Source organism: Nasonia vitripennis, assembly GCF_009193385.2.
Source record: "Nasonia vitripennis strain AsymCx chromosome 2 unlocalized genomic scaffold, Nvit_psr_1.1 chr2_random0006, whole genome shotgun sequence".
Lineage (NCBI taxonomy): Eukaryota > Metazoa > Arthropoda > Insecta > Hymenoptera > Pteromalidae > Nasonia > Nasonia vitripennis.
This window is the reverse complement of record NW_022279613.1, coordinates 1,179,769-1,204,777: the sequence shown is the minus strand read 5'-3', so window position 1 is coordinate 1,204,777 and position 25,009 is coordinate 1,179,769. Positions and strand designations below refer to the sequence as shown.

Genomic DNA, 25,009 nt, shown 5'->3' with positions numbered 1-25,009 from the left:
ATACAGTTTGTCGTCCTATTGTACAGAATCGTCTCCAGTTCAATGCTTACTGTGGTTGCAGCTGGTCCGAGCAATTAGGTTTTTATTTAAAAGCAGTTCATGGTATTCGATACTTGCGAAACCAAGAAAGTGTACTTAGATTTCATGAAAGTCATTTGCAGTATATAATGGAAGCTACGGATGTTCGAGTTCCTAGAAACGGTGTAAGAGGCTATTCTGCTATACTTGAGTTACCGCATATGGACATAGTTTGGCCTTTTCCGTATGAGGCTCCTTCTTGGTGTCATATGACTCATGAATTTATGGAAAAAAACTGACTGTGAATAACAGAATTAGTAATAAAGACTTAAATGAAATGGAAAGACAATATCTTAAAATTACTCCTACACATGAGATACATAGGCTTCCACGAGCAGGAATAATTAATTAAGATTGTATTCTTTTTGTGTTGCAATTTCAAGATTTATACAGAGAAGGCGCAATGACATTTAATGTACATTTTGTAATGCATTGCGTCGAGTCAGTAAGAAAAACCGGGCCTCTTTCTAAAAATCCAGCTTTTCCTTACGAAAGTTTTATTTATACGCTCAAAAAATTTATTAGTGGCCCTAAAGGCATGGATATACAAATAGTAAGAAAGCATTTACAATCAATAATTTTCAAATGTAATTCTAAGGAAATGTTGAATGCATCTGAAGACACAGCTAATTATTGTTTTAACTTATTTACCCCAAGGAGAATGTCAAAATTTTACAAAGAAATTAAAGATGTCACGTTTTGTGGAAAAGGCATTTTTGAAAACAATGCAGAGCAAGTTGAATGCGTTGCTTATATAAGTGCATATTCAAAGGGGTGATTTATCATAGTGCTAAGTATGTGCAAGAGAAAAAAACCGACGATAGTTATATTCAATTAGTAAATGGTAAATTTTACAGAAGTTGGAAAATATTGCACTGTAGTAATAACTGTATTTTAAAATTAAAACCAATTCCGATATATTCTAACGATCCCTTTCCTGGTGTTTATCACATTAAGCAATTAAAAAATGAAGATAATAATAACATTATTTCCATTGACATTAATAATGTAAAAAGCAAAGTAATGGTTATAATTATAGAAAATTCGCGTTATTTATGTACTATGCCAAATGCATTTGAAATTCAATAAACAAATGAAATCTCATTCAAAATTTTGTTTTCTTCATTCCTTATACGCAATGAAGGATAACAATAATCCGGAACATAGCCTATTAGAACCAATTCGTACCGATTTTATATTATGTATAATACTTTAAAACCAATTTATTCCGAACATAAAGTATCGGTTGAATTCCAATTTTAAATGATTTCGATTATGACCTATTAATACCCCCCATTAAAACTGATTAAGTCAGAAAATAAAATATCGTTTAATACCGATTTCACCCAATCCCGATTATAACCGATTATAACTGTCTCCAACGCTTATCCCTTAAACACGATTACGTTCAAAGCAATATTAGAACCAATTAATTCCGATCATCAAACATCGGTTAAAAACAAATTTCAACCGATTCGTATTACACCCGATTATCCTCGACTTAAACGCTGATCCTTAAAGACACGATTACATTTAAAAACGATTATTATCAACCTACACTCTAATCCTTTAAAACACGATTACATTTGCACCACTATAACAACCGATTAATCCCGATCACACGTATTGGTTAAATACTGATTAGGACCGATTCCGATTACAACCGATTATTCCCGTATACGGTTCAAATTACAAAAAAAAAATCAACGGTTAAGACAGATTTTTTCCAATTAAAAGAAATCGGGGTTTTACGTATTTGAACCGACTTCCAATTAAAGCCGATTAAAACCAATTAATGAACAATCGTACTGCTCGAGTAGTCCGATTAAAACCGATTAGACCCGATAAAAATGAAATCGGTATTAATCGGTTCTAATTGGTCATTTTTAGCAGGGATGCGCAACTTTGTATATAAATAGCCAGGACAGTGCTTTTATAGCTCAGTCTGTTTTTGCCCTTTGAAGCGGAGTGGTTGCTAAAACATGAAAATATTTCAGAAGTATAATTTTACTATTTTTCTAATTTACTTTTACTTTCAAAGGATGATATTCGCGATTGTTCAACTATAGCGGACTGAGCATTAATAAACAAGTCAGTTTAGACTACATCGATTTCCATATCGCCTCGATCTTTGTATGTACAGTCTACGTATGCGCAACTTTTTATATAAATAGCTAGGACAGTGCTTTTATAGTTCAGTCTGTGTTTGCCCTTTGAAACAGAGAGGACGGTAAAAATGAAAACCCTGTCCAAAACATTGATATCATGGTTGATACTATCTTGATTGTACCTTGATTTTAACCTTAATATCAACCTTGATTCCATTTTAATTAAAACGAATATTAAACGTGAATTGCAGGTTTAACAGTATAAATATTGATAATGCATAAGTAAAGGCATCGACTGTTGAAATTTATAATCTATACGAATAACAATTTGAGAACAAAAATTGAAAATAGCTAATCCAAAATGACCAACCTCAGCATGCGTGTTTGTATTATATGGCTCTGAAAATTTGTTTCTTGTCGTATTTTTGCCATCGCTAAACCAAAATTTGACGATGAAAATTCAAAATGGCTGATCCAAAATGGCCAACCCATCAGTCCTAAGATTTTAGGGTCGCTAAACACGAATCTGACGCAAAATTACTTATTTAAGCAATGCTGTTAATGCAAATTATTGCAATATTGAGAATTTAACAAACACTAGTTTTATTTTAGGGGTTTTGAAGGTCGCTGATCACGAATATGTTACTAGATTTGCAAAATCATTTGTTTAAACAATTGTTTTTACATAAATTATGGCGAAATTCGCCTTTTTTCATATGATTAATAAAAAGGATTGAATATATACCGTTTTTGGGATTGCTATGCACAAATCTAATATCGAAATTCCATTTCTGTAGCAAAAAAATATTAATCGCTCCATATTAATAATTTTTTAAAACTATTGGCACATCGGAGAGATGCAAGAATAAAATGTCAAGGTCAAAATTGTTCAACTAACGTTCTCCACACGCCCTTTAAAAAAAAATACACTTACTAAAAGACTACGTTAGCACATCGGACTATGGCAAGCAAAGCTAGGAATGAATCTAAACCAAAAATACTTAAACCAAAGTACCCCATACTTCCCGAATAAAATAACTTATTTAAACTACACCTCGGCACATCGAAGAAGTGCGAGCTGAACGGGGAATAAATCTTAAACCTGAATGTGTAAAGTCAATCACCCCATGCTCCCCGAGTACAATAATTTACTTTAAAAACACGTCGGAACATCGAAAGAAGGCAAGCAAAGCGAGAAATAAATCTAAACCCAAAATACTGTAACCAAAGTACCCCACTCTTCCCGAGTGTAATAATTTATTTTAAAAACACGTAGGCACATCGGAGGAAGGCAAGCGAAGCAAGGACTAAATCAAAACTCGGAACTTTTAACCCACTTACCCCACGCTCTCTGACTGTAATAATTTATTTAAACTACACCTCGCACATCAAATGTTTCCTTACTACGATGTACGAGGTGTAGTTTAAATCAATTATCAAATTCTGAGAGCGTTGGGTGGTTAGGTTCATGCACATTAGTCTCAGATGTATAGACTACAGATATACCGAAACTGTGCTCCTCATGAAACTAGCGGGTGAGGGTTCATACAGCCCTTAAGCGCTGCCAATAACCGAGTAAATAATGCTCTTAATATTGTTACACCTATGAAAATTTATCACGTTTACGTATTAACGTGGGTATATACTTGAGTGACGGTTAGAAAATAACATTTTTCATTTACACTATTATTCCATTGGAAATTGCGACGCGTGCGGAATTTTTTTTTAATTTTCGTAAAGTATATTCAAATGTTAGATCACATAGTGACAGTGACGCATAGAGTATTTCGCGGCGCGTGGTATAGGTGAGTTTAAAAGCACTCGTTTTAAACGCTACCTCGAATTTCACTTGCCACCCTTCGATATACGGCATATTTTTTAAATAGAAATATTTTCCCGCAGAGAACTCTCGAAGCGTCGGGTATCCTATATTAGTTATTTTTAAAATACTATCATTGTTGTCGTTTGCCTCCCATCGATATGTTGGCATATTTTGTTAAGTAATATATTTTTGCCTTAAACATTTGCGGCAAGTGGTGTAGGCGGGTGCGGAAACTTTTGTTTTAAGCGACTGCTTGCTCTCGCCTGGCTCTCTTCAATGTTCCTTCTATTTAAAAAAGTATATTTTTTGTTTAGAACTTGTGGCTTGAGGTGTAGGTGGGTTTTAAATCAAGATAACGTTTAAAATGGACACGACTGTTTTTGGTCTTGTGCGCGTATAAGATTTTAGTTTTTTGAGTAGAGCAATGATCATTTACTGATCTGCGCCTGGATTCTGGCATCAGATCACAAATAGAAATTTGATTCTATATAATAGTATATTCTTACTCTAAAAAAATTGACTTTTAAAAAAGTAAAAGGTTAAGCGAGTTAAATATTTTCCGCAACAAAATTGCAGATAAAAAAGACCTGAGCTCAATCAAACAAAGTCGAGTTTATTATATTTAATCATAATATCGCAAAAAAATTGTTTTGTTTAATCAAGGGCTTACTTAACTTAAAGTCAAGTTACATGATGATCCATCAGAAACAGCTCTCAAGATACTTACTACGTAACTTGCTATGCCCTTTTTATTGTACTTATCGTATGTATCACGTTCTAATACATAAAAAGAAAATTTTAGATTACCAGAAAACAAAATGAAACGGGCCTGGCAGGTTACGTAGTAAGTATATTGAGAGTTATTTCTAATGGATCATCATGTAACTTGACTTGAAGGGTATTGGAATAGTGGAATAAATAATAATACTGAGGTTAATAATAGTAATGTATATTGAAATAATTGTGTCGGCAATAGCCTTGGTGAACACGTCCGCTCACATCGGAGTCTAACGGCAGAGAGGGAGTATAGTACAGTGTCACATAGTCTGACTCCACGGAGCTGAGTATACAGTATAGTATGCGCTTAGAGTATATACACGAGGCATGCGCATTATGCTCGCGTTCGCTCGAGCTTGTCTCGTTGCACGAAATCGTCGTCAACCAGTAGATGGCGCGACGAGTACCATTTTATGTATTATGACTGTATAAATTCGCATATTACAACACGCCTCCTGAATTTTACAGTCGTGATATTTTTACATTATAATTCGATACATTTGAGTTTTCAATTTCGCATACAATTATTTTGTCATCGCATTTTACATTAATTGAATTAAGAGCATTTCAAGTGAACTTGAGTCTTACAACTGAACTTGGCGATTATTACTTTGAACTTGGGTTTTTACAATTGAACTTGGAATTTGGTATGGACATTTTAGATTAATCTTAAGCCTTTTCTATTGTTTAAAAACTTTGTCTTGTCCAGACTCTTTGTGAGGATGTCTGCTAAATTACATTTGGAGTCAACTTTTACAATATTTATTTTGCTCATTTCATAACTTTCATTTATATAATGATATTGCACTTCGATGTGCTTTGAGTTTGGAGTAAAATTAACAAATTTTGCGATTGCGATTGCTCCTGAATTATCTTCGTAAATAGTTGTTGGTTCATGTAAATTTACATCAAATGATTCGCTCAATAAATTTCTTACAAACAATATTTCGGAGACTGCCTCTGACAAAGCTACATATTCAGCAAAAGTTGAGCATTTTGTTACCGCATCTTGTTTGTGGGTTTTCCAAAAAATTACATTACCATATAATCTAATTACGTATCCACTTGTGGATTTTCTATCTACATTATCGCCAGCAAAATCGGAATCTACCATACAATCTAGTATCTCGCTATTTATATTATCACAATATGTTAGTGTCAAGTCTATAGTCTTGTACAAATATTTTAAGACTCGCATCGCATACTTATAGTGAGTTTGATCGAAGCAACTTTGATATCGACTTAAATAATTTACGCTGTACGATATATCTGGCCTTGTGCCTGAGCTTATATATAGCAGTTCTCCTATCAAGTTTCTGTACTTTATTCGTTCGTCTATTTGGCTAGCTTGATCTAATTTTAGATTAGTCTCCATTGGAGTATCATATAATTTTGCATTTTCTAGATAATATTTAGCAGCCAAAGATTCAATATATTTGGTTTGACTTGAGGTCATTTTGTGTCCATCATCGCTATAATCTATATCAATACCTATATATTGGCTAATTTTGCCCATTTTACTTTGCCATTATCACATCGTAATTTTGTAACCTTTATATTGAATTTATTTTCTACTAAATTAACAAATTCTTTCAAACAACTTGCAGTCTCTGATTTATATTTAATACAAAAGATTCTAGTGCACTTACTATAATCATCAACAAATGTTAAGAAATATTTTTCTCCACCATAACCAGTTGTGCTATGTGGACCATTTAGATCAGTATGAATTAGTTCTAAAATTTCAGTAGTTTTTGTTCTATTATTTTCGAATGGTGCATTTGCCATTTTACTTGCTATACAATTTGCACATTTCATTTCAATATTTTCTATTTTATCAGGCAAACCTTCAACTAATTTATTATTTACTAATTTGTTCAAATATTGAAAATTTACATGGCCGAGTGCCCTATGCCATTTTTCTTTGTCAGTTAATTTTACTGAATTTACATACATTTCATTACTTGCTCTTTTTGATACAAAACTTTTCATATAGAAAAAATTTTCCTTTTTGTTTGCTACAGCTATTAACTCTCTAGATTTATTAAAAATTTTTGCAATATCTTTATTTGCTAATACTGTATAATTTTCAGTTATTTTTGCAAGACTCATCAAATTTTGTTTAATGCCTTCAACATAATAGACATTTTTTATATCAATATATTTTTGATTATAATAATTTTTAAAATAAGTTTTAACATTACCTATTTTGGTTGCTTTTAACATTTTACCATCTGGTAATTTTACATCAACAGGATTTTTCAAATCTACACATTTATCAAAGAATTTATCATGTTTTATAATATGATCTGTGCAACCACTATCTAATAACCAATCAATTTCGCTACAATTTTCGCTACAACCTGTTACATGATTTACTTCACTTGTTTTATCATTCTTATACTTTTCCCGAGGGTAGGTATAAGAATTGTTCGAGTCGTGGCATACCTGTGTTGTCCATGATTCAGATGAATAGTTGCCCTGTTGCTCGCTTGAAGAGTCACCTCTGGATACGACCTTGTCCTCTGTCTCGGCCACGACTTCTGTAGTTTCCACCTCTATTGTAGCCTCTTTGATGATCTTGTTGACCTTGACTGGATTGAGCACCTCGTCCTCGGTTACTCTGCTGTGGTGGTCTCGTGCATGCATTTCTGTAATGTCCAACTTTTCCACAGTTGTAACATTTACCTTCGAACTTGGCTGTAAAAGTACTTACATTGCTCTTTTTATCAGAATCGTTTTTTGTATAATTTTTCTCTTTAATTTTTGATTTGACATAATCTACTGTCCTTTGATCTTCTGGAATGACATCACTGAAGTCTCCTATGTAGATGTAGCTTGGTGGTAGTGCTCGTATTAAATACCTCATCTTCTCTGTTTCCTCTAGTTTTCCACCAGCCGCCTTGAACTCGTTCACGGTTTTCTCGAATTCTGCGAAAAAATCGTCTACTTGATCAAAATTCTTCAATTTTAATTCTTCCAGCTTTCCTCTGCAAATTATTTGTAGTGACGTGGATTGCGTCGAATACATTTTATCGAATTTTTCCATCATGTCAAATGCTGATTTACATTCACCAATATATTCTAATTGTTTATCGGATACAGTGCTTATTATAATCGTTCTTGCTTTTAAATCTTTTTTCTGCCATTCACCTTCTTTATCTTTGTATGCAGCAGTTTTCTTGATTTCTTTTAAAAATATTTTTCTAATCTTATTTCTTATTTTCTTTGTTAATTCAATATCTGTAGCATCTAATTCATTCTCTTGTTTTACTCTATGTTTAAGCCACGAGAACATGTGCTTAACCTCGAAATTGCCACGTGCTCTGTACTAGCACGTTACCACGTGTTTCACTTGCCGACTTTAATCTATTAACATCGCACTTTAATCTTTATTAATTTTCAAAAATGTTCTTATTGATTAGTACCTGACAACTTTATCTTCGTCACTGAGCATATATTTTTTGACTTTAACCTTTTATAAACCGGTTAATCTTCACTTGAAATTTTTCTTTTTTTGACGGACGTTTCGACACAAGGTTCAAATTTCAATGCTTCACAAGCATATAATCTTTCTGAGAAATTTTCTCCTTTAATTTCACTGCTCAATTTTTCACTGTGCGGTTCACTTTGTTAACAATAACCGTTAACTTCTTTCCCACGTGGCTTTCTTCTAACCTCACATTTTACCCCCCTCAATTTTACAGTTCCCCGATGGTTAATGTAAAATTGAAAAAATAAAGTTAACCACGGTCTGCTACCATGTTGGAATAGTGGAATAAATAATAATACTGAGGTTAATAATAGTAATGTATATTGAAATAATTGTGTGTCGGTAATAGCCTTGGTGAACACGTCCGCTCACATCGGAGTCTAACGGCAGAGAGGGAGTATAGTACAGTTGCGCATAGTCTGACTCCACGGAGCTGAGTATACAGTATAGTATGCGCTTAGAGTATATACGCGAGGCATGCGCATTATGCTCGCGTTCGCTCGAGCTTGTCTCGTTGCACGAAATCGTCGTCAACCAGTAGATGACGCGACGAGTACCGTTTTATATATTACGACTGTATAAATTCACATATTACAACAAAGGGGACGGATACACCTTAAATAGTCAAAAAAAGAAAAATTCTTTGTTTAAATTTTTTGTTTATATTTTTCTCAAATTGTTTAAAAAATGAATAAACTATTAAATATATTCAGGTATAATGTAAGAAACATAAAACCATGTTTATATGTGCTATATTATCAGGTATGACATTTCTTCGAAGGCCAAAATAGATATGCTTTTAACACATATAGTTATCCAGATATTCAGATGAGAGTGATGTTTTGCAAAAAAATATTATTGAATATATGTCTGTGTATATATATATATATATATATATATATATATATATATATATATATATATATATATATATAATTATGTAACCTAGCCTATTACATTACATGTTAACGCTATAGTATTTACACGTTATGTAGTAACAATTAGCAACGAAATAATAACTATGTAATATAAGTACCACTTACCATTACTTTATATAGATAATATCAGATAATATGAAATATTAGGATATAACAAAAAATACTAATAGTCAAAATTATATAAATTTTTCTGTCATTATTTGCAATTATTTGTTTTTTTTTTTAATATTTTCTAAAAGAATTTTGTTTTTGTTTAATTTCGTAATTATTATTGATTATTATTAATTTATATTTAATCTTTATTTGGAAATGGATATAGTGATACATGATCTTAATGTACATAAAAATATATTATATAATATTTATATTATTTTTATATGCATTCATAATAATTTAATATTTATCGAAAATTGAAATTATTTAAATATTACAAAAAGAAAAATCATTTTAAAAAATTGCGCATAAGATCTATATACTCTATGCACTACTTTAACAGAAGACGTTGTTTCCCATAACTAATTAAAGAATATATATATATATATATATATATATATATATATATATATATATATATATATATATATATATATATATATATATATATATATATATGTAAATCCTAGTAGGTGTACCCCCGACTGCGCAGGTACTATCCCTCACACTTTCCATACGATCCTCGCGCAGGTATGGACGACGACCCTCGCACAGGTGTTTTCCTCTACTTTTACTCAATGTATGCGAGAAATGTTCACTATACAGACTTCGTGTAGATAATTCACGGATACGTATACAAACTATCCCTCGCAGATGTATACAGCTTCTAGTGTCAGCTGTTTTCTGACTGAGAAACGCTAAGCTAGAAAATATTTACCACCGACTGTGCGTGCAGGTACTATCCCTTGCACTTTCCCAGAGACAACACTGCTGTTTAAAAATCATTTGCAGAGATATCTGATTGGGTGTGTAGGGAACGCACAGATGTCTCTCGCACCGAGATACAGCAATTTTCTTAGACGTCCTAAATAAATTCAGAGTGAGATTTTCTCCAAGATCTTTTCTTGTGAGAAGAGGATAATCTCGCATTCTCACAGTCGAGATTCGAAACAAAAGGGAGTGTCTACTAAGAGGAGATGGACACTAGTTTTTCAAAATTTGGTGAGGGAAATTTTAGCACGAATCGTAAGGCTTTCCACCCTCAATAGATGTGAGGAGGTGTGTTTTTCAAAAATTAGGAGAGAAAACTTTTACACCAATCACAGGACTTTAGAAAAATGCTGTGGAATGGGAAGGGGCTGTTTTCGCAATAAAAAGCCCACCGTAGGCTGCGGTGAGTCAGTTCAATTTTCGGTTTTGAAATTGAATATCGAGTGAAATGGCACCCAAGAGTTGTCCAGGAAGCTGCAGCAGCAGCAGCAGGAATAGCATCAGGACGATGCAGGATAGAATTCGGTGGCTAATTGCCAACGCTCCAACATTGCTTATGATGTTGGAGCATGTCTCCTGGGCCATGGAGGCCATCAATTCACGTAAGTAAATAATTATTTTGATTTTTCATAATTAAAAAATAAAAAAATAATTTTTTCAAAATTTTTTTCAATTTTTAGTGCCATCGCTGCCACCACTTGCTGCCATGCAGCAATTATATGAAGGAATTAGGCCAGGAAGCTCTTCGTCCAACCCTGCCCGCCGAGAGAGTCCAAGCTCGTCGTCCAGCACTGCCCGCCGAGAGAGTCCAAGCTCGTCGTCCAGCACTGCCCGCCGAGAGACGCCAAGCTCTCAGCCCAGTACTGCCCGCCGAGAGGGGCCTTCAGCTGGACCGAGCACATCAGCGAGTACTAGGCCCAGTCGTCCGGCGGATAAGAGGACAAGCTCGAAGAGGTCGAGCTCCTCCTCGAGCTCTAGTTCGAGCTCCAGCACCTCATCTAGTTGCGAGTCATGCAAGTCGGTGAAGAGCATGAGGGATTTAAAACCGATTCCGAAAAAAGCAAAATTGGATGGTGAGTTTCTTTTTAAATTCATAATAAAATTTTTTTTTATATAATTATAATATTTAATATTAATTATTTTGCAATCTTTTTTGTTTAGGTGATTCAAAAACTGAGAAGCCGTCCAGTCGCGGGCTGCTTAGTTTGAAGAAACTAAGCAGTAGCAGTGGCATTCAGGCCATAACTCAACAGCAACAACAGCAGCAACCACGGCAGCAACAACAGCAGCAACAACAACAGCAGCAGCAACATCAGCAGCAACAACAGCAGCAGCAACATCAGCAGCGGCAGCAACAACAAAGGAATGTTCCGCGAATTATCGATATGGCGATTGTGATCGACCCTATCGATGTAACAAAATTTAAAAAAAAAAGTAATGTAAAAATTTATTAATTTTTTTTATGAGCCTATGTACAAAAAATAGAATAAGGTGTTAATACAAAAAAAAAAAAATATTGTATACATTTTCGTCCTTTCTTTTAATTCACTTTGTTCATTGATTTTTTAGCGAGGAATCGAGGTGCAGGGTTTCGCGCACAATAAAGAGTAACACTTCCTCACTTATAGTTTTCAAATTAGACTTTATTAATAGACGTAATATCACAAACTTCGAGATCGCGTGGCGGACAGATTACTGTGTCTCGGTGTCGTACTGGAGGACGATGTGTCGCGTGCCGTTGCCTGTGACCAAGAGAGCGAGCGGCTTGCTCGTTTCCGGCAGGAAACGCTCGGGGGAGGGCAGCGCTCTCTAGTAGATCGCCCGAGGCTGAAGGAGCTGCTTGCGGCGACCGCGAGATGGTGCCAGCAGTCCGGGTGGAGCAACCGCCACAGGTACTCCCCCCTTAGTGAGCTTCCCCTGGGAAGCGAACGAAACCCTTTTCTGGACGACGGGGTGATCTGAAACAGAAGGTCTTGTGTCGCTGTTGGACGGCACGAGGTCTTCTGACTGGACCTCGCTGTTGGACGGCCCGTTGTCTTCTGACTCCTGGTTGACCTGGCTCGGCTCGGACGCTGGTGAGGATGCCGTTGGTGCCGTGGAGCTAGGAGGCGTCAGCGGGTCGGATGTGTCCTGGTGGGCTGGGATGAGAGCGTCGGTGGTGACAGCCTTCTCCACACCGTTGACCAGGATGATGTAGACCTTCTCGCTCATCCTTCGAACGACCTTGAAAGGGCCGACGTACGGCGGGACCAGTGGCTTCCTCACCGAGTCGACGCGCTGGTAGACGTGGGTGCAGGTAGCCAGGAGCTTCAGCCGGAAAGGCTTGTAGTTGCCGTGATGAGAAGCCGGAACTGGCCTGATGATGTTGAAAAGCTCCCTCAGCTTCCCAGCGAAGGAGCCTGGGTCTGCGGGAGCGCTGTTGGTGACGAAGAACTCTCCAGGGATGCGCAGGGTCGTCCCGTATAACATCTCCGCTGGAGAGGCCTGGAGGTCTTCCTTGAGGCAAGATCTGAGACCCAGCATGGTGATGGGCAGCCTGTCGGGCCATGGCGAGGATTCCTCACACATCAAGGCAGCCTTCAGGGTCCGGTGGAACCGCTCGATAAGGCCATTTGCCTGAGGATGGTACGGCGTCGTATGGATCTTGTGAGAGCCAACAATTCGAGCGAGTGAAGTGAACAAGGCGGACTCGAATTGGGTGCCCTGGTCAGTCGTAATGGTGATCGGAGCACCGTAATGAGCTATCCAGTGCTCGAAGAAACTCTTGGCGATGGTCTCGGCCCTGATGTCTGCCAGCGGCACCACCACAGGCCATCTGGAGAAGCGGTCGATCATCGTGAGGCAGTAGCGAAGGTTCCCGACGAGTGGCATGACGATGATGTCCATATGCACATGCTCGAACCTGTTGTCAGGTACCTCGAACGATGCGAGAGCTTCTCGGTTGTGACGCTGGACCTTTGAACGTTGACAAGAGTCGCAGGAGCGCGCCCAGGAGTTGACGTCCTTGCGAATACCAGGCCAGGCGAACTTCTCAGTCAGCATGCGGACGGTGGCTCGCACACTGGGATGAGCTGGGCGATGGAGCAAGTCAAAGGCGACTCGACGAAGCTGAGCTGGCAAGTAAGGACGGACCACTTTGTCCAGGACGTTGCAGTAAACGCTATGACCTTGGATGTCGAGCTGTTGGAGAGCGAGCGTGCCTGCCTCCAGGAGATGTGGGAGCTCCTGGTCGTCCTTCTGAGCTGCAGCTATGGCGGCCGGTTCGAGGGTTGACGGCATGCTGATGGTCGAGCATGGCCTCGAAAGCGCGTCAGCCACCACGTTGTCCTCGCCTTTGACGTGCTGGAACCTGGCGTTGAACTGGAGCACGTAGTCGAGATGTCGTTGCTGCCGGGGCGTTGCCTTATCCGCTGGTTTGGCAGCTGCGTAGACCAGCGGTTTGTGGTCCGTCTTGACGACGAACTCACGTCCCTCCAGTATGCGACTGAAGTGCTTCACTGCCTCGTAGACAGCGAGAAGCTCGCGATCGTACGTGCTGTACCTGGTCTCGGTTGGTGACAGCTTCCTGGAGAAGAAGCCTACAGGTTGCCAGCAGTCGTCAACCTTCTGCTCCAAAGCAGCCCCAATGGCGATGTCGGAGGCGTCGGTTGAGAGCGAGAGAGGCGCCGTGGGAGAGAGGTAGGAGGCCCTGGAAGCACCTGCAAGGCTGGCCTTAGCGACCTCGAAAGCGATCTCAGCTTCTGGCGTCCACTTCAGTACCTGTCGACTGCCCTTGTGGATGCCCCTAAGAAGCTCGTTGAGTGGGGCCTGCTGTTGAGCTGCATGCGGAATGCAGCGTCTGTAAAAATTCAGCATTCCCAGGAAACGTCGTAGAGCTTTGGGCGACTCTGGTCTCGGAAAGCTCCGGATTGCATCGATCTTCCGCGCTGGTGGTCGGAAGCCCTGGTTGGAGACGGTGAAACCCAGGAAATCCACCTCGCTCTGACCAAAGGCGCACTTGTCGATGTTGACGGTCAGCCGTGCCTGACGCAGGCGCTCGAACAGTGCTCGCAAATGTGCCTGGTGCTGTTCGTGATTCCTGGACATCACGATGATGTCGTCTATGTAGGCCCGCGTGAATGGAAGGTCTCGAAGGAGATTATCCATGAAGCGCTGAAACGTCTGCGTAGCATTCCGGAGGCCTAGAGACAGAGAGCAGAACTCGAAGAGTCCGAAAGGTGTCGTCACCGCCGTTTTGCAGATGTCCTTTGGGTCCATTGGCACCTGGTAGTACGCCTTCTCCAGGTCAATGACCGAGAAGACGTGGCACTCCCGACAGTCTTGCAGAAGGTCCTCTATCCGCGGCAAAGCGTAGCGGTCCGGGATGGTCTCGGCATTCAGCTTGCGGTAATCGCCAGTGGCGCGGAATCCTCCCTTCGGTTTGGCCACCATGTGAAGGGGGCTGGACCATTGCTCTGAACCTGGGCGGATGATGCCTCGCTGTAGCAGCTTGTTAAAGATCTCCTTCGCAGCTGAGAGACGCTCGCCGTAGAGAGGACGAGGACGAGAATGGACCGGTGGCCCCGTTGTGTGGATCTCGTGCTTGACCTCGAAGCCGGTGGGCGTAGCACACCCCTCGTGTGGCTGGGCTAGATCAGCGAACTCGGCTAGCAACCGCTGGTATGCGTCCGGACTGCCACTGGAGCTGGGGCCTGCGACCACGGAAACGCCGTGGATGGAAGTTGCCCGGATCTCGGCCGGGGTGGAGATCATCGTGGCCGGGTCGATGAGGCGGCGATGCTGGAGGTCCACCAGAAACCCTGAGTGGTGAAGGAAGTCCGCCCCCAGGATCGCCACAGGAACGTCCGCCACGATGAATGGCCAAGGGATGGCACGGCGGAGTCCGAGGTTGAGTGTCAACAGGCGCCTGCCGAATGTGTGTACCGGGGTGCCGTTTGCCGCCACTAGTCGAAGCGGCTGGACGTCGAGGTTGCGCTCTCGCACTGCCGAACGGGGCAGGAGCGACAGCACCGAGCCGGAGTCCACCAGGAAGCTGGTGTTCGTGGTCCTGTCGAGTACGTGTAGGCGGTTTTCAGCACACGTAGGGCTGTCGGAGACCGCCAAAGCTCCAGGCAGCCGTCCTAGTTTCCCTGGTTGGGCTGGAAGGAGCAGGGCTGTCTGCAGTGCGTCGCCTGGGCTCCGAATCGTTGGTGGTAATAGCGGTGGTTTGGATTCCCTGCTGGAGTTCGCGACCTTGAACGGCTTTGACGGCCACCCTGTTGGCTGTTGCTATGCTGTCCTCGCTGGTTGTTGCCCAATTTCTGGATTGCTTCGAGGGTCCTAGTGGTTGCGGAAGCGATCTCCGCCAACGAAATACGGATGGCAGCGAACTCGGCGACCAGGCGAGGGTCAGCTGTCCCGGCAGACGTCGTCGCAGCAGCAGCAGGAGCAGGTGGAACAGGAGCGGGCACTCGGACCGGTGACTGTGCTTGCCTGGTGCCCGGGTGCACTGCGTAGGTGGCTGGCCCAGTCTCGACGATCCCGTCGGCTACCTCTGCGAGCTCGTCCAGGGGGCTGTTTCGCAGGATGCGCAGCATTTTTGCGACGTTGTCCGGCATGAGGTCGAGCCAGCGGAAACGGAGCGCCTCGTCGTCTATGCTTCCCGCAGCCAGAGCGCGCATGTGACGCAGGAGTTGTGATGGCTTGCGCGTGCCCAGCTCTAACCCGGTGAAGAGCGTTTGCAGCCTCTTCTGCGCCGTCAGGCCATAGCGCTCGAGAATGCGCGTCTTCATGTACAGGTATTTGCCTGAATCGGGCGGCGTGCGCATAACGTCCAGCATGTCCTGGACGACCTTCTGGTCGAGGCTGGAAATGAGCGTGTTATAGCGGTGCAGGTCCGATAGGATTTGGTTGCACCCAAAAATGCTCTCCAGTTGGAGAAACCAGGCCTCGGGACAATGCTTCCAAAATGGCGGCGTTCGAATCGCCACGTGGCGTAGCGCAGCGAGATCAGCGCTGGGGCCGGTCGTGCTGCCATTACCTGATCCTCCCGGGTTTGTCTCGCCGGTGCCGGTGCCATTGGGAATGTCTCCGCTGCTGCCGCCGCCGGGGCCGGCCGGGTTTCCGGGATCGATCATGTCGACTGCGTCTTTGTCGTCCGAGTCGAGGTTTTCGCGGAACTCCTTCGTCTTGTCGCGAAGCGTGCGGTTTTTGTCACCGCTAACTCGGCGTGGAGTCTCCGTCGCACTGAGTTTTTTTTTTTTTTTTTTTTTTTTGTCTCTCTTACCGCCCGCACTGAGTCACTGTCGATAAGCTCGTGTTCGTGGGGGTGCCCGCGTGGCCACTGAAATCCGCCGCGATCACGTCGGGGTCACCAATTTAGCGAGGAATCGAGGTGCAGGGTTTCGCGCACAATAAAGAGTAACACTTCCTCACTTATAGTTTTCAAATTAGACTTTATTAATAGACGTAATATCACAAACTTCGAGATCGCGTGGCGGACAGATTACTGTGTGTCGGTGTCGTACTGGCGGACGATGTGTCGCGTGCCGTTGCCTGTGACCAAGAGAGCGAGCGGCTTGCTCGTCTCCGGCAGGAAACGCTCGGGGGAGGGCAGCGCTCTCTAGTAGATCGCCCGAGGCTGAAGGAGCTGCTTGCGGCGACCGCGAGATGGTGCCAGCAGTCCGGGTGGAGCAACCGCCACAATTTCATTGAAAAAAAAAAATGGCCTTTCTTTTAATAATACTATTATGTAGTAGACTATTAATTCATTAACTTATTAAATAAAATATAAATGCTTGATTGTTATTTTTAATATTTGTTTTCTATCACAGAAATATATCAAACTTTACAATATATGATTCTCAACTTTCTCTTAAATTTTTAAGGTTATATCTCAACTCAGTTTTGTGTCAACGTACACATCATGTTTCTTTTTGTAACAATAGTAATATTTACAATATAGAATATTATAAATACACAAAATATAATTTGATATGCATTATAGTATTATATTTCATTTTAATATTAGAATTAATTTTAGAAATTAAAACAAATCAAAAAAAAATCTAATGATACTTTTTACGCATTCTTGGCTTCACTTCATCCGGTCATGACTTTTTTTTTATACAGGGATCATAATAATTATTATAAAAATATTTAAGCATTGTTTTTTTTTATCTTATTGATCTTTATTTCCAATATAAACATGTACATGTATTATTTTTTTTAAAAATATTATCAATTTCATCTTGGCCAAATGATGATTCTAGATAATTTAACAGCCAAGCTCGTATTGATATAACATTGTGAATGGCGCACATAGGTTTTCTCCGTATGCAAAGAGCATGGTTGAAACAAAAGTACTGGTTTTCACTTATTATTTCTTCAAGAGGTGGACATCCGAAGTCTTCAACATTTGAAATGGATCTGCAAAGTATCAGATAAAAATTAAAAATAAGTATCAAAACGTTTCAAAATAATTAACTTACATGTTTGGCAAAATATTTTTCATCCATCGGGCTTTCTGTTCTCCCTTTATGAATATTTTTTCTACTCCTTGCGTGCAGATTTGCAAGATTCGATAAAGACGATGATACGGAATATCGCCAGAGTTCCACGCTATTCCATAATGACTCTTTTCCAACCATTGAGACATACATTTTTCCTCTTCTGTCAGTTCTTCCCAAGCCATTGGAGGTTTGAAAAGATATGCGGTCGGTAAGGCAGCATGGTTTGTTAAAGAATTAAAGTCAATTGGTGAAAAAATTGACGTACTCTACAAGAATCCAAAACCAATGAGACTCACAGATTTAGAGGAAATATCTTTTCGGAGATCATCAACTTGTCATATATGTCGGAAACCAATCACTGGTGAAGAACTTGCTGTACGAGACCATTGTCATCTCACAGGGCGGTAAGTTGCCTTCTCGATTATATTTGAAATAAAGTAAACGAAATTTTGTAATTCTAAGATAGATTTTCTTCTTCAGTTTCAGAGGTGCAGCTCATAATTCTTGTAACTTGAATTATAAGGATTCAAGATTCATTCCTGTGGTTTTTCATAACCTCAATTACGACACTCATTTTATTTTAAAAGAGATTGCTACTTCTACGTTGATGAAAGGACGAGTAAATTTAATACCTCACAATAAGGAGAAATATATTTCTTTTACAAAATACGTGGATGACTGCAACATAAGTTTTAGATTCATAGATTCTTGGCGTTTTCTACCTTCATCATTGGAAAAGCTTGCATCATATCTGAAAAATGTGCCGATAGCAGTAAAGGAATTTCGATCAGATGGACTTACAGATGAAAAGATAGATCTCCTTCGACGAAAAGGTGTATTTCCATATGATTTTGTAAATGGATTAGATAAGTTGACGACTACAAAATTGCCAGAAAAGAATGATTTTTATAATAAGCTAACAGATTCTCATATTGCTGAAGAAGACTATAAGCATGCTGTCCAAGTTTGGAATAAGTTCAATATTAGTACGTTGGGAGAATATTCAGATCTTTATCTGAAAACCGATGTTTTACTATTGGTCGACGTTTTCGAGAGTTTTCGTGAAACATCTCTTAAAGCCTATGATTTATGTCCTGCTCACTTTTATACGACTCCTGGACTAACTTTTTCAGCAGCTTTAAAAATGACAAAGGTAGAATTGGAGCTTCTTACAGATATTGCATGCTAATGTTTATTGAATCGGGCATTCGAGGTGGAATAAGTCAGTGTTGTAATCGATATGCCAAGGCAAACAATCCATATATGGGCTCTTCATACGATAAGGATCAGAAAACAAAGACTCTCTTATATTTTGATATTAACAATCTTTATAGATGGGCAATGGTACAGCCTTTACCAGTTGGAAAATTCAAATGGATTGAATATGAGACAAATCCAAATTTTTTTAATACACCACCAGATTCTGATATTGGCTATTTTGCTGAAGTTGACTTGGAGTATCCCGAAGAAATACATGATGATCATAGGGATTTACCTTTTTGCGCAGAACATCTTGCACCACCTGGCTCAAAGCAGAAGAAACTTCTCACGACTTTAAATGACAAAAAAAGATATGTCATTCATTATCGAGCACTTAAGCAGGTTTTAGATAATGGACTTCGATTAAAAAAGGTGCATAGGATTTTGAGTTTTGAGCAAAGGGCGTGGCTCAAACCATATGTTGAATTTAACACAGAAAAGCGAAAGCAGGCAAAGAATGAGTTTGAAAAACTCTTCTACAAATTGTTAATTAATGCAGTCTATGGAAAGTGTATTGAACGAGAGCGGAAACGTGTAGATGTGCGATTAGTAAATAAATTTACAGGCAGATACGGAGCAGAAGCACGCATAGCTCTACCAAATTTTAACAGTTGTGCAATCTTCGATGAAAATTTGGTTGCCATTCAGCTGAAGAGGACAAGTATTACAATCAAAAAACCAATATACGTTGGTCTCTCAATTCTAGATTTGTCAAAAACACTAGTATATGATTTTCATTATTCATATATGAAGAAGCGAGTTGGAGAAAAATGCAAACTCCTTTATACGGACACCGATAGTTTAATATATGAAGTTGAGGATGTTGATATGTATCAAGTAATGAAAGAAGATATACATAAATTTGATACTTCTGATTATGACGAAAATAATCAGTTTGGAATTCCACATGTTAATAAAAAAGTTCCTGGATTGATGAAAGATGAATGCTGTGGCAAGATTATGACAGAATTCATTGGTTTAAGAAGCAAAATGTACAGTATTTTGATTAATGGAGCCGCGACAGTGAAAAAAGCTAAAGGTATAAAATCTAATGTTGTAAAGAAATCAATCACGTTCGAAGATTATCGAAAATGCCTTCAGGATCTTGTTATTATAAAACGTGAGCAGTGTAATATTCGTTCAAAATTACACATTGTGCATACTGAGAAACAGGAAAAAATTGCTCTAAGTCCACACGATGATAAAAGAATCTTATTGCCTCATAGTACTGACACTTTGCCTTGGGGACAATACAGAATTATGGAAGAACAGATGGCGCAAGCTGCAATGCAAGTAGAGGGAGATGCAGTGGAGGGGATTGTAGTGGAGGAGAGGGGCAACAATGGCGAAGGACGAAAAAGAGAGGGAGAAAGTGAGTGGGGGCATGAAGCAACCAATGAGAATGCTTCGCGGGTGGGGATGACACTTTATACTGATGGAGGGGAACCAATCAGGATTGAATATGATGTTTTAGAGGAGTTTATGCACGAGTGGGATCCATCATTGGATAGGTTAGGAACTGAACAAGAAGAGAGAAGTGATATATTACTAGAGGCTATGGAAGGGGCAGAAATTGTGGTGGGAAACGGGCTATATGAACGGACGCAGCACGATGAACAGCACATTCGAGAAATCGAAGTGAACAACCAACCTTGTGCAAAGAGACCAAGACTCACCTAACTCTAAAATAAGTAAGTTCTATTTCTTAGTTCTCTCTCTCTCTCTCTCTCTCTCTCTCTCTCTCTCTCTCTCTCTCTCTCAATTCTCACCTATGAGACATTTTTCACTAACATATATTTTTATTTTTACTTTTCAGAATGGATCTATCTGCACTCAACAAGATTGCCGAGCGCGAGTTCTTGCCTAAGAAGAAAGTCACGGACTTAGAAAAAGATCATGACTACATGGTGACTGCACTCAAGGAGGTGAAGACGAGATTCGGCACGAAGATCGTGGCCGAAATCGATGACAGCTTTCAAATATTTCTGCCGGGGAAGATCTCATCAGCAGTCTTGAAAGATCAAGAACTGTTCAACAATCTCTCTAACACAGCAAATAAACTCAGTTTATTTGTAACATATCAGGGTGGAACTTCATTTAAGTTCAGTACTTGCTAAAAATAAATAAAATAAAATACAAAGATTGATTATTTTTTCAAACTATTTATTTGTTCGAAACTTGTACATAATATACATGAATAAATGCAGTATTAAACTTAATTTACAATTGTTTTCTTATTTATATATCCTAGATAATTCATACAACCTCATTTTTATCTATCCAACTATTGTGCTCGTCACTAAATCCTAACCATTTAACATATATGCGTTTACCACTTTTCTTTAAAACTTTTTCTACTAGATAAATTTCAGGATTCAAAGTTTTGTGAATTTCCGTTTCATAAATGCCGCCAGAGACGGGTTTATCATGATAATCTTTGAGGTGGTAAGTTACTGGATCTGTTTTTACAACTCGCGTTATTGTGAAAATTTCCGTAGACCAGTTAGGCGTGTAACCTTTTTCAAAAACATTTTTTATCCTACTTATTCGTACTTTATCTCCTACTTTGAATTTCGGTTTTTTCACTGGTGACTTTTCAGTAGGAAAACGTCTCTTGACTTCTCGCTCATTTGCCTGTGTAACATTTTCAGGCTCGATTCCTGTCGTCCGATGTTTTCTCGAATTGTATGCTTTGAGCAAGTTAGGTAAAATATCCATCCATTTATAGCTTCCTTGTTTGCTGAATTCTAACCACATTGCATTTTTTAACGTTCTATTGAATCGTTCGCATATGCTTGCATGAAGATTACTATGTGAAGAGTATAAGTGTATATTGTGCTTCTTCATAAGTTTTTGAAAAATTGAATTGTAAAATTCTTTTCCTTGGTCAGTTTGTAGATTCTTCGGTACTCGACCTTCTTTCAGTATTGACTTCATAGCTGCAGTAACATCCTGACCACTCTTCGACTTGACTGGCACGGCCCACGCGTAGTTTGAAAATACGTCTATGACAGTGAGTAAGTAGCGGAAATCTTTGTTGTCGCTAGCGTAAGGAATCATTTCCACAAGATCACCTTGCCAAGTCTCATCTATTCCGCGTATATCATATTTTCTTCGCTTGTACCTGCGGCGTGCAGCTTTATGCAGCTCTTCAGCTACTTTTTGCTTTTCCATCTTCTTTGATTATAAAATTATTCAATTGACCAATAATATATTCAACGCTTGCGAAATTACGTTGAGAAATATCATTAAGATATTTTAATTTTTTGTCCACTTCAGATTTAAGGCTTTCAACTTGCTCCCTATATTGGTCTATAAGTTCACCAATTCCAGTAATTTTAGAAGATATATAATTTACTTCCGTCTGCAGGATAACTTGCAGTGAATGCAAAGTGATTGCATCTTTTGGATTGCGTGGCTCTCCGCGATTACAAAGTCGCCTCTCTTCTAAGTCAAAATCGCCGTCTGATGTAAAATTAAAACCATTTCCTGGAGGTCCGCGACTCACTTGCTGCGAGCTCCCAAGTTTTCTTCCGAACACATCGAGACTCATTTTACTACTGATACAAATAAGCAAGTTGTGTGTATTAATATATACGTCCAGCTTCACGCAATTCTTCAATAATTGAATGAATTTCATTCGTGTGATTGTTATTTCCAGCAGATCGTTCGGCAATCAATAATCGAAGTCGTTCGACAAGCTCATTTGGATCGTCCCAGTAGACAAGATCTATGGAAGAATTTTTCTTAGCTATTTTATATTTAGGTACAAGTCCTCCTCCACTGCTGTTGTTCTTTTTATTTGGAGTGCTGCGGAACATGGGTGCTAAGATATTTTTATATTTATTACTTCTCGACATTCTTATAGATTCATCTTTGCTGAATTTTTTCCGATGAGCATTTGATGCTTCCAGAATCTTGCGATAATTTTCACGATCTGCTGAACTCAGAAGAAGATCATCCGGATATTTTTTAAATAGCAATTCCATCAGTCCATTCGTTTTAGGATAACTTTCATTTCTGACTTTGACATATTTATCATCAAACTCTATTTCTGAATCACCAATCATGTACACTCCATCAACCTTTCGCACTCCGTATATATTGTCAATTGTTCTACGGCTTTTATCTAACAATGATAAAAAGTCTTCAGCTGATTCATTTTTTCCACTCGCAGATTTAAATGTAGAATTGATTATTGTGTCAAAAGCATCATCTTCATCATCATCATCATAATCATAAACAGTATAATCCAATAAACTTGTTTTATTATTATTTTGATCGTTGAGCAAACTTGATCGATCGATTCTTGTTCGTTTTTTCATTTTCTTACTGACTTTTTCTTGAGGAGAAAGATGACTTTTTCAAAATCATCTTTCTCCTGTTTTAATAAAGTCTATTTTTTTTTAATAGCCTCACGAGCTCGCAAGAGCTCACTAAGAACATACTTCTCTTTCTTGAAGTCTGACATGCTGACGTGGCGATGTCTACAACTGAACTGTAAGTTTGAGACTCATAATTCCTTTTTTATTGCAAAACAGTCAAATCCTTTTCTGTATCTACCCTCATTCATCGGTCTATCTTTGTCAATAACGATGAATCCATATCTATCATTCTTCCAACATTCAGAACAAAGATTCCGAAATTCATTGAAAGTTAAATCGGTATTCACATGATCTTCATAGATATGTTTAAGATTTACATCATCTTGTCGATAAATCACCAACAAATTAACATTATCCCTAATGAGATGTTTACTTATATGAGCATACGATTGACATAGATAGAAACTGTCTACACTTTTGTGTCTCCCCATGCAGAAAAATGCTCTGACGTTATCCTGCTTCTCACAAGCAACATCGTCAAATATCATAATTGAATTTGGAAGGGCTTCATCTGGAGATACTACGGACTCATGCTCACTGAATGGAAGATATGATACTCCTTCAATCGGCTCCAAGACATTTTTGAGAAACTGATACTTTGGCTGATTCAAGGATTTAGAGTATACATACAAATTTTCAAACCTAAGACCATTGGGATGTGTTATTAAAGTCAATAAACTATTTGTTTTTCCACAGTTCGATGGCCCGCAGAAAACTGCTCGTATACTATCTGGTAGTAATTCCCATGACGCTTTTTTCTCTTCCCTTTTCCAAAATCGAAATTTGTCACGGGGAGTTGTTCGTTCCGCTCGGTACAATCCATGTTCACTCAATAGAGTCAGATATAACATTGAGCTCTCGAAATATAAATGCTCTTTTTATACCATGAACGTCAGTTGTGAATCAACGCTTGAAGAGAGATGATCATACACAAATCTCAGAAACAGCCGAAAGGCAATGGACTGCTTGATAAAGTGATCAATAACTTACCTGTTGAAATGCATCTTCCTGGATATCAATACTGCGGTCCCGGAACCAAATTGAAAAAGCGAATGAAAAGAGGAGATCCTGGTATTAATCCGCTTGATCAGGCATGTAAAAAACATGACATAGCTTACTCTGATAAAAACGGGGATCGTAAAGCTGCTGACAAGAAGCTTGCTGAGGAAGCTATGCAACGTGTCAGAGCCAAGGATGCGAGTCTTGGTGAAAAAGCGTTTGCTTTTGCTGTTAGCAATGCTATGAAATTAAAAGGAAAAACTGGAATGGGACTGAAATTTAATAAGTTAGTGACTGTAGCTAAAAAATCAATGACAGCAAGTAAACATTCTCGCAAGGTTATTCAATCAGCGTTGAAGGGTGCACGTCAGGCTGTTAAAAGTGTAGGTGGAAAGAAAAAAGTTATCATTCCACGTGTTCTGCCGCTTCCAGCAAAAATTGGTGGAGTTCTTCCTTTTCTCATTCCATTGTTCGCAGGACTAACAATAAGTGCCACCGGTGCTCTAGCAGGAGGTGCTGCTGGAATAGCTAAAGCAGTAAATGATGCCAAGGCGGCACAGAAAAATCTTGAAGAAAGTAAGAGGCATAATAAGACCATGGAAGCTATTGCTTTAGGGAAAGGTCTCTATCTCAAACCATATAAAACTGGAATGGGATTATTCATGAAACCTCATGTTGGGAGTTGTCAAGTTATTAGAAAAAAAAAACTTTGATTTAACTTTGCCAAATCATCCA

General features: G+C 39.3%; 3 protein-coding genes across 42 annotated transcripts in view; 2 read left to right on the top strand and 1 right to left on the bottom strand.

Annotated features, from left to right (window-relative positions):
- The window catches only part of LOC100117118 (leucine-rich repeat-containing G-protein coupled receptor 4), a 722,517-nt gene that overhangs the window by 617,536 nt on the left and 79,972 nt on the right, over nt 1-25,009 (bottom strand). The gene's annotated exons all lie outside the window — the stretch shown is intronic.
- Nucleotides 10,589-11,751, top strand: LOC103316731 (putative protein TPRXL). The gene is made up of 4 exons (XM_031925167.1): nt 10,589-10,742; nt 10,821-11,213; nt 11,302-11,378; nt 11,710-11,751. Exons 1-4 carry the CDS (start codon nt 10,589-10,591, stop codon nt 11,749-11,751), a joined length of 666 nt encoding a protein of 221 aa, XP_031781027.1.
- On the top strand, nt 17,901-18,819 carry LOC107981514. Its single transcript, XM_016987536.2, has 2 exons — nt 17,901-18,034; nt 18,111-18,819. Exons 1-2 carry the CDS (start codon nt 17,916-17,918, stop codon nt 18,817-18,819), a joined length of 828 nt encoding a protein of 275 aa, XP_016843025.1. The 5' UTR covers nt 17,901-17,915.

Coding starts and splice junctions, on each gene's coding strand:
- LOC103316731 (XM_031925167.1), top strand. CDS start 10,589: ATGGCACCCAAGAGTTGTCCAGGAAGCTGCAGCAGCAGCAGCAGGAAT. Junction 11,214..11,301: donor GAAAAAAGCAAAATTGGATG/GTGAGTTTCTTT, acceptor TTTTTTGTTTAG/GTGATTCAAAAACTGAGAAG. Junction 11,379..11,709: donor GCAGTAGCAGTGGCATTCAG/GCCATAACTCAA, acceptor TTGATTTTTTAG/CGAGGAATCGAGGTGCAGGG.
- LOC107981514 (XM_016987536.2), top strand. CDS start 17,916: ATGAGACTCACAGATTTAGAGGAAATATCTTTTCGGAGATCATCAACT. Junction 18,035..18,110: donor CATTGTCATCTCACAGGGCG/GTAAGTTGCCTT, acceptor TTTCTTCTTCAG/TTTCAGAGGTGCAGCTCATA.